At 39.2% G+C, this 9,709-nt stretch overlaps 1 protein-coding gene across 2 annotated transcripts in view; it reads right to left on the bottom strand.

Annotated features, from left to right (window-relative positions):
* Positions 1–350: 350 nt before the first annotated feature.
* Positions 351–9,709, bottom strand: part of LOC104404510 (E3 ubiquitin-protein ligase Midline-1) — a 102,013-nt gene continuing 92,654 nt past the window's right edge. Inside the window, exons 7-9 of one of the 2 annotated variants that reach the window (XM_010012956.1) lie at positions 4,918–5,079; positions 2,509–2,716; positions 351–940 (exon numbers count right to left, since the gene is read on the bottom strand). In XM_010012956.1, the coding sequence (XP_010011258.1) occupies positions 592–940; positions 2,509–2,716; positions 4,918–5,079 (719 nt within the window). In that variant the 3' untranslated portion in view covers positions 351–591. The remainder of the gene's footprint in view (positions 941–2,508; positions 2,717–4,917; positions 5,080–9,709) is intronic. The other variant, XM_010012957.1, reaches the window with a different exon arrangement.

Genomic DNA, 9,709 nt, shown 5'->3' with positions numbered 1-9,709 from the left:
TTTCTTTTTTGTTGTTTTCTTTTTGGTCGGCACGCTCCCATGTGCAAAGTAGAAACTTAGACATCAGGAGATCTTGCACTCAATAAGACTGGTAATGAGAGGGCTAATATTGGCATGAGTAAAACCTGCAGCATACTGACTTGTCCACTGCACAGTTTTAATCCTTCCAATTACTTGCATTTATCCACTGTAAAATAAAATGATGTAAAGGGCTGAAGAAACTTCAATCAATAGGACCGTCAATGTGCAAAACAAATAAGCCATTTTCCAGGTGTCCTAGCCAGGCTTTCCCTTGTCTCTCTTCTCTTTATTTTTTTTTTTTTTTATAAATAACTTATAAATCTTCCCGTAAGAGACTAAATACAAAACAAACCAAACAAAACCAACTGCAAAAGAAAGTTCTAAGATATTAAAGCCACTTCTTGTCCTTCCATACAAAGTACACAGTAAAGATATTCTTCCTTTTCCAGTTCTGGCCTGATCTGGCAGTGACATCGGGATGTCATTGTGGTCTGCCAGCTCCAGGCAAGCTCCTGCAGCTGCCTGGCTGCTATGGGAAGATACGTTGTCCTATCTTTTGGCTTTTAGCAGTCATGCAAGCTGCTCAGAGGAGTCTAGGTGGTCAGGGATAGGCAAGCCAGTTATAATGGTCAAACATTTGTTCCACACAGTAAATGTGGGGCACACTGGCTGCCCAAATGTAATATCAAAAGTGTAAAGGTGTAGGGAGTTCAAAGCATCGTAAAAAGCAAGGGAACCATTGTCATAGTCCAGCAAAATCCCAACCCGCCGGAGGTGAGGCGCGGGCTCGATGGGGATTTCTTTGCTGTTGTGCCGCACCACCCATGTGTTATTGCAGCGGCAAAGCACCCAGGAGGCAGAATTCTTCCCAATCCACTCGTGCTTCGGTGCTGACTTGTACGAAATACCAATGGCATACCTGAAAAACAGAAAACAAGGAAACAAATGCCTTCTGCCATGTTTGTCTCTTGGTGAAGTCAAATGTTAGCCCAGAGGACTCACTGGAATGTCCCAGCCTCTTACTTCTGCTGGTTAAGTTCTAATTATTAATGTTTCATCATACTATCTGCACAGGCTTTGTTAATATTTTTCCCCATCCCTCTTTGGGTCTGAGAGGTCAGGGAAACTTTACTGTCCCTTGTATTTTTCGTAGTTTAGCTGCTATGGCATTTTTTTTGAGCATTTGACTCTGGTATTTAAGAGGAAGATTGTTGAGTACTCAGCAATTCAGAGTTTATATCACTGGGCCTCAAACTTCCACTTCCAAATACATGAATACAGAGGAATTAATTGATTTTAAAATACACTACTATCTGTCAGCTAACCTGATTTCTCCTTGCTCTTTTAATATACGGCCCAGAAGAAGGAATGTGGAATATACATCAAAGGACACATTAATAAAAACATTTTTGCCATTCCCAAATATGTTTCACCAGATGTTGGTGTGGTTTTTAGATTCAAATGAGCATTTTTGAGACTAGGTTTTGGGCCAAGTGAAGCAACTGTAGGTAAAGACATTTGCTCTGCAAACCATAATTTATGGCAAGATGTGCAGGGTAAAAGGATTATGAAAAATTCTCATTAATGGACACTGAGGGCAAATACATGATTTCTCATATATACATATATGTAACAGAAATTTAAAAGTTCCTCACGTTCTAGAGACACTGCAATATTGGTTGGGCTTTCAATCAACAGAGATTACTGTGCCATAAGTTACTCTGTTTCCATTCCTTCACAATGGCACAGGCAAACCGCATTTTTCTTGTTTGAGACAGTGGGCATACCTGAAGACCTTAGTGATTTTTCCACTCCATTAACCTCCATCATGATTGTTGCCTTTGAATCCCAAGGGATGACATCTCTTCCACTGACTAAAAGGCCCCTGAAATCCACCTTTGTATGACACAGAGGATCATTCAGGAGTGGAGGAATGCACTCCTTCATTTCCTGCCCCTTGTTTTATACCCTGGGGCACAGACCTACAGCTCTGCTTCTCTGCATCTCCTCCACACAAGCAAACCTGACCTCTACCCCTGTGAAACTGGATAATCAAATTGTCCTTATATTATTTGTTTTTTCCTTACTGAAGGATGCTAAGATCTTTCACATTTAGTAAAGAAATGACCACACTTACAAAGTTCACCCTATTGTTTAAACAAGATGAAACTTTCTGAGCTCTCCAATTCACTAAAATCTTAGAATGTACTGTATGTGGGCCCAAAAACCAGCCATCCCCAGCCATGGAGTAAAAGTCCTGTGAAGGCTGATAAACATAAGGATGCTCTATCTGGCAGATTGTTCTCCAGAGTACAAAAATGCTGGAGACCGAGCAAATATTCTGACAAACTATGTGAAAGTATATGCTTGCCCTACTCTTGTACTCTTCCTCATGCCTCTGCTACTGGTGTCTATCAGAGAAACTGTGCCAGGGCTTGCATGGTGTGAAATAGAGATTAATTTCACATGTATTTTCTATATACATACCAGGTACTCCCACTTATAACCACTTCCCAGTAATGCCGCCCACTGTCAATGAACACATTGCCAGCTACTCCATAGCTCCCTTGGCTCGTGAATCGCTCTGGTGTGTGACTCTTCTTGGAGGATGTTTCATCACGCTCCACTGTCAAATTATCATGAGACACTTTCAGTTTTCTGTGAGCCGATTTGGGGTCCAGTTTAAATGGCTGACCTGGAGACGCAGAAACAAAGATGGCAGAAGAATGGTTGGCTTTGATTTTGAAAAGGAGAGCGGATTAGTAAGCCTCTAAGAAGCCCACAAGACTACATAACCATATTAATCTCCTCCTCTGAAGCGTTCTTGAGATGGACTAACCTCTTCTGTTCCCTGCAATAGCTACTTTGCATTGTCAGTTTACTGTCAATCTCATTGTGCACTAACTTGCCCGTGTCGATAATCCCTGCAAAGAGCCCTACATAATCATCATGCCTATTATCTCTGACCCAGAGGTAACCTGAATACTCTCATTCTTGCATGTAATTGAAACCAATATACATGCTAATAAAGGTCTGAGGGTTTCTTTTTTCACGGCAAATTAGATTTAGAATAAATTGTGTTCTATTAATTCTCTAGGGATAAAGCTCCATAATAACATCTTCATCTTTGCTACAAAAAGTATGATTTCAGATGTCACAAAATGAGTTTGAAAACGAGAAGCAGAGGCCTTGTCTGTTCATTGACTCACAGCTTTATTTATGACAAACACAGTCAACAATTCAGGATCACTTTGGAACGATGTCCATGTGGTACTGGATACTGTGCATTAAAAAGAAGGAAGTGAACTGTAACTTGGTCCAAATAATATGGTGTAAAAACATTACTGAGGCTGTTGCTCTTGGCCAGTATATTCGGCTGTAGCATGAAATTTGTAGACAATAACAGGAAGCTTTTTAGTAAACCGAGCCCTGTAGATATATAAAACCTGCCACAATTTTGACAGGCTGGCTCATTGTGTCAAAAAGCAAAATGATCATTTACCTCCAGTGGGAGACAACTAGGAAAGTATGACTCCACAAGTGGTCCAATAAAGCCTTTTTCCCCTTCTTACTGTCTTTCATACCAGGGGGAAAAAAACGTAAGTGGAAGATTTGATGACATACACAGAAAATATAAATGAGTGCTCTCATGAGATCTGTGGGAGGCACTGATGTGTACTTCAAATAAGACAGAAATTGTTCAGCGTTATCTACTTTTGCAATGTGTATTTAGCTAGGTATTACGACCAAGTCTAAAATAAACTCATTGGAAAATATTGGGGCACATTTTACCTGCTTTTTTTCACCACCTGCTAGCAACAAAATACCTACAGCTCTCTAACTGATTAGTATCCTCTGTGTTGCTGAAGCAGTGTCTGAAGGATGTCTTTCTCCGTACTGGATTGTATCTGGCCACATAATTTCTCACAGTCACCTGAGAGACTGCTTTTGCGCCACTCTGGGTCACAAATTGATAAAAGGATAAAAGACTGCCATTTTCGGGTGGGTCCTCTAGTTATGTATCTGCTTGTAGGTTACCAAGTGTAACAATACTCAGATTCTTGGTAGCAGATATGGAGTTTGTATGAGCAGCTCTTACACAGAAGTGTAAGCCAGGTTAATAGCAGTAAGGAGAAAATCAGAAATGTGTACATGCCATTCCCTGCAGCATCTTTCTTGCAACATTCAGTATCACCCCTCTTTGAGCACCATCCCCTACAGTAGGTTTCAGAGGGTGCACAGATCCCGGTGTTCCCTTTGCAGTGCTCAGAGCTGCCCACAATGACTGCATGACTGAGGGGTTGATTGTGGCACATGAAGAAAAAGGCTCAAAACCAGTCTTAAAATTGCTATGCTACATCTGATAATAATTTGTGTAACCATTGTTTTTTTGAAGTGGGATCTCTGACTACTCTACCACCTTGTTGAAGTCCATAAAAACTGAAGGGGATGGAGTTTTCCAGTATCCCAAGAAAGAGATCATTTTGGAGGATAAAATTAAACTAACAATTATCTTATGAACACTATACAAAACCAAAATGTTTTACTGCAAACACAAGAAAAGGGTTTGCTTTGTAGAGCAAAAAGAATAGAGAAGACATTAAAACAAAACCACAAAAGAGTATTTTCAGTCATTTCACATGTGACGGGTCTGTTCCTAAATGATATTTCCAGTGACCAAACTACAGATGTTTCACTCTCAAAAAAGAAAAGCAATTTCTTCACTGCTGAAGATTCCGGTAATCTTGAATTGAGTTAAATAAGTGGTTTTCATTGTGAGAAGCAATTTAAATAAAGTTTAACTGCTCTGTGCTCTTGTATCTTCTAAAAATCAAACCCAGAAAAGAAGGCAAGAAAGCAGAAGAACGTGTGCGTGCCAGATCTCACGTTACTCACTGTTTGTCTTGAGCTTGCCAGGCTCGCTGCTTCTGCTGCCTGCCTGATTAATGGCCTTAACAATGAAGATGTACTTAGTGCCACTCTGTAACCCATGCACGGTGTAGTGGTTTTGTTTGATATTGGGAACAATCATCCAGCTGTCGGCTGAGTTGCATAAACCTGCAATTTCAAACAGAGCACATCAGTCATAACATACTAAACACTTTGTAAGAGAGGAACATTAGAGCACTTCCAAGCACCCAACAATGGATATGAATTTTGCTTCTCTACCTTTTAAAGTGCTGTTACATTTACTGAGTCACTACTTAATGCCACTAACTCATTTCATCAGCCCTCAGCCAAGGTACCTTTTAAGTTCTTGCTGTGTGAAGTCAACCATGAAAAATGGGCATTTAAGAAATGACTCAGTGGAGGCATGAGCAGTCTGAGATTTTTCATATCCCAGCACAAGGAATTCTTTATTGCTTAAGAAATAGAGGATTATGGAGATCCCATCAATCTACTGTTTGGATTAATGAGCTCAGTTTAAGCCTCAGAAAACTAACATAAGCAGTGAAACTAGGAGGGCTGGGGAGGCATCTTTGCTGAGTCCCCAGGTATGCATTCTTCAGGACCTGAAGCAAATCATGTGAGGCCAAACAGGGTGGAACATGGGCTTCAGAGCAAGCTTTGGCTTTTATACTCCATACTTTTCCAGAATGTAATCTAAGACAGTAAATTTCATGGATGCTATTTTGATTTATGTCCTCATGGTTACTTGTAGCTGGGGAAGAGCTGGATAATTTTGCAGTAACAAAATTTTTGGGGTACATTTTATGCCTACTACTGAAGTATAATATTTAGGAAGTAAGTAAAATAAGGGAGGAGCAATATAATCTTCAAAACAGGAAAATACTCCATTAAGATGAACTTATCTCTGTAAATTTTTCCTACGGTGATGTAATTGCAGTGGCAGTCAATCACCCATATTACTTGCTGTACATTTTGAACAGCTCCTGGTCTAATGGATTCCCAGTCTGCTAGCTCTCTTACTATAAATGTTTACATAAATAACAAATTAAACATTCATGAAATGTGTATATGCTCGCAATCTTTTATGTAGTTATACAACTAGAAAAAGATACACACAGATGGAAGTGTACGCGTGTGTGTGAATATGTAATGCTGGAAAACTTCAAAAGAAAAATGTTTGACTGGATTAGGAACCCAACAGACTACCTGGTCCCTGCCTTTACTGGGCAAAGAACATGTTATGAAAGCTGTTGTGTTATTATAAAACAGCTTTCAGCTTTTAACTCATGTTTTACCAGCAAAGCGGTAGGTACTAGTGAAGAGAATCCTTTAGAAGTCAATAGTAATTTCAGCTCTGCATATTAGGCAATACAAAACCTTTACATAAAGTAAAAATAAATGGACTACTGAGCAAAAAACTTGAAAGAAAAAGACCTGTGACACAGGTTTACAGACTCATAGACAATTCATAGCCATACTGGCAGATTCCTTTCCAATTTGGGATGTGCTATTCATAACTAAAGCTCATTAGGAACAGAACTCAACCCCCAGATTTCAAACTAAGAATTATATAGCTTTTGTCTCAAAGTTCTCTTATACATACATACACAGCCTTCTTGAGAGGCAGGCAGCCATTCATCCTGCTGTGCAAATGGGGAACTGAGGCATAGTTTCAGGTAGGACTTGTATCACCTTGTCATCTAGTAAAGAGCTGGAATGCCTAATCTATTTTTGTGGGCTCTGAGGAGAGGCAGAAAGCAGTGAGTAGTTTCTTTCACTTCTCCAGTTGCTAACATCTTACCACAAGTGCCTCTCTTTTATTGGCCACAGAAGCCTAGATGAGTAGCATAGGTGAGAACTCTAATTTCAGGTATTTAAAATGAGGTGAGATGACCACCACCACCACCACTTGCTTTGAAGTCCGGAAGTCTAAAACTGTGGCTGAACTCACATGCGGGTTGTGGCCTTTGGACCACGATTTACCAGAATATTTTGTTGTTGTAGTTTCCAGGTGTAAAGTGGGAAAAACTAATTCTAGTATGTTCTTTATACTCCAACCAGTAAGCATCCTGATCAAACACAGCCTCCCTAACTATGAGCTATAAGGGATTCAAACAGTTTGCTATATATGGATAGAAGCTGCAAAGAAAGGCAAACTTGCAGCACTGCTTTTCTCAAGAATATTGAAAAACTAGATCATATAGAGCAATCATTTGTCTACCTCCTGAAAAAAAAAGAACTCAGTATTATACCCCATGATAGCCCCAGTTGTGCCTAGCACTTGCAGTAAACTGCTTATATCAACATCAGTCCATGTCTTGTTTCACTGAAACATACATTTATTCGTGTAGTCTGGTGTGACCAGGTTTCCTGAGAGAAAGAAAGGAAATAAAGGCAGCAGTTTCCTGGCATAAAATATTTCACTGACTGCTCAGAGGAATCCTCATCTTTTTCCAATAAAAATTTGCCACAGTTACTAGAGTAAAGGTACACTTGCTCTGTAGCTGAACTACCACATTGATTTTGCATTGGGACTATCAATTACCTGGGTCCTAGGTGCTATTGTAAAGTAAGTGTTAAGTTAAAATAACACAAAATGAAGCACTGGACTTAGAGGGAGTTCAGTATGACCAAGGACTCCTTAACTCAGATGCCTCTTCTGAGATATCAAATAACATATGACAGTAAGCTAGATGGGTCCAGAGATCCTAGAAACCTTTCTTTCCATAACTACACTTTGGAAGCAAAGGTCTGTGGTATACATAAGCCATATATAAACAAACCCTTGCACTGACCCAGAATGCCCAGATTTTGCTAAGTCATATCAAAACTGGATTTGGTTAGTCACTACAGATCTCTAAAGGGCACACATTCAAAGCTTGCTTTACAATTTTTAGGCTATCCTCCAGAGCCTGATTGTTCCTTAATGAAGTATAAAACCTGGATCTAAATAGGTATATGAAGGACTGTAAAGCTACAGCTACATTGCTATTAGTCCCCTCTACAGTCTGTCCTCTGCTCCTGCATATGTGGATTTACACACTGAATCTCATACCCAATACTCTACCTATACCCAATACTAGTGTATAAATGCTTATAAAGAGTAAGTTATTGTATTATTAAATAATCCAGTTAATGGTTAATTTAGATTTCTGTGTATAGAAGGCTGAGTCACAATAACTTCAGGTGTTGCTACGTATTGGCTTCTGCTGCCAAGACTACGAGTGTACAATGAGTGTTGGATTTGCATGACCTGGTTACTCTGCTCAACAAAACTTGCTGTCTTAACTTGCTGTCTTACCTGTGATGTGTCCGTGTGCCTCCTGACTGTGAGATATTTGTTAACAGCCTTTAAATTGAACTTTGATTCAAAAATCTTGGGAATTACTTTTGAATGCGTCAAAATACAAGTCCAAAATCCTTTAAAAAGGAGAATAGTAACTAATGGCAGCGAAGTTCAGCTTTTAGGTATGTCACTGCATCAAAAGAATTTGTCTTCAGTTATGCCTTGTCAGGACAGCCTTTCTTTTCTGAATGCCAAAAAGATGATTAAGAAAGTTCATGGAAATGAGCAAGCAGCCTGGTAATGCGGGCATCCAGGGATAGCGTTTGTCCTCTCAGCTCCCTGCTGGTGGCAGCAGGTTAAATAGAAAAGCACAAATCTCCTCACTGGTGCAGCAGCAGGAGCTAAGGGTCTCCTATTGTACCCACTCCTAATCCAGGCTAAATTCAGGTTTCTTGTTTCAAAAACCCAGGGCTTTTTACAGGGTTATGCAGGTGGTAAAACAATGTATTTTAAAACTGTAGCCTGCAAAAATGCAGAGAATTTAAATTACATCCTGGAATGGTGCAGTGAGCACAGTGATGTCCGTACAGGATGTGTGAGTTTTCAAAACAAGTTTCTCAGAATCTGGAGGTAATAATTTGTAAAGCCATTTCTCTGGTGTTGGCTCTTGATGCACTTTAAAAAACAGATGGGAAAAATCCCAAGGTGTAAATCCTCCTAAAATTTACACTGGTAGATTTTAATAAAATACACCTTCTTGAAAATTGTAAGAGGAGCAGAAAAGTCATGGGAAGGTCATTTAATCTCTTGAGTATTTTAATTATTTTTAAATGCTTTCTAAATAATTACCAATTGAAATTGGGAGAATAGATAGCTCTCCACCCCCACTCTGCATTCCCACATGAAAGAAAATAATATATGGAGGATTCCTGTAAAACTTCCAGAACAGACAAAAGTTAGAATATTCAGAAATTAATTGGTGAATAATAAATTAACTTTTTCGTGGAAGCTTGGGCTCTTAAGTGTCTTGGCTCCTTCAAAAAAATGTTATGCTATCTTACAGGAAGAGTAACCATGTAACACTGACAAGGTTCTGACAATGCACTTTATCCTTAATACAGTGATTTTAAGTATTTAGCTGATGTAAGTAACTAACCTAATTTACCAGGAAAGAGAGAATTATTTACTGCTTTTTGTCTTGAAGACAGATGTGTTTTTCTTGAAGACATCTTGTATCACAGTAGAAAGCTGGGTGTTTGAATTTTAACCTTCCTGAAGCACACTAAAGCAAATCCATGATGTTAAAAAAGTGCATGCTCAATGAATACTTGAAAATCTATTGAAACGGGATAATGAAATTATAATGCGTGTTAGCTAGATAGTGACAAAGTCATTTTAAAAGCCTTTACAATATTCAGATTGCAGGTGATTAGCTGCCTCTCAGAAATGCAAATGTGAGAATGGTATAACTCTGAGAACAACTGCTTTAGT

Source organism: Nestor notabilis, unplaced genomic scaffold, assembly GCF_000696875.1.
Source record: "Nestor notabilis isolate BGI_N333 unplaced genomic scaffold, ASM69687v1 scaffold5014, whole genome shotgun sequence".
In the NCBI taxonomy this organism is placed as follows: Eukaryota; Metazoa; Chordata; class Aves; order Psittaciformes; family Psittacidae; genus Nestor; species Nestor notabilis.
The sequence above is the reverse complement of the archived record's forward strand: the minus strand, read 5'-3'. Positions and strand labels throughout refer to the sequence as shown.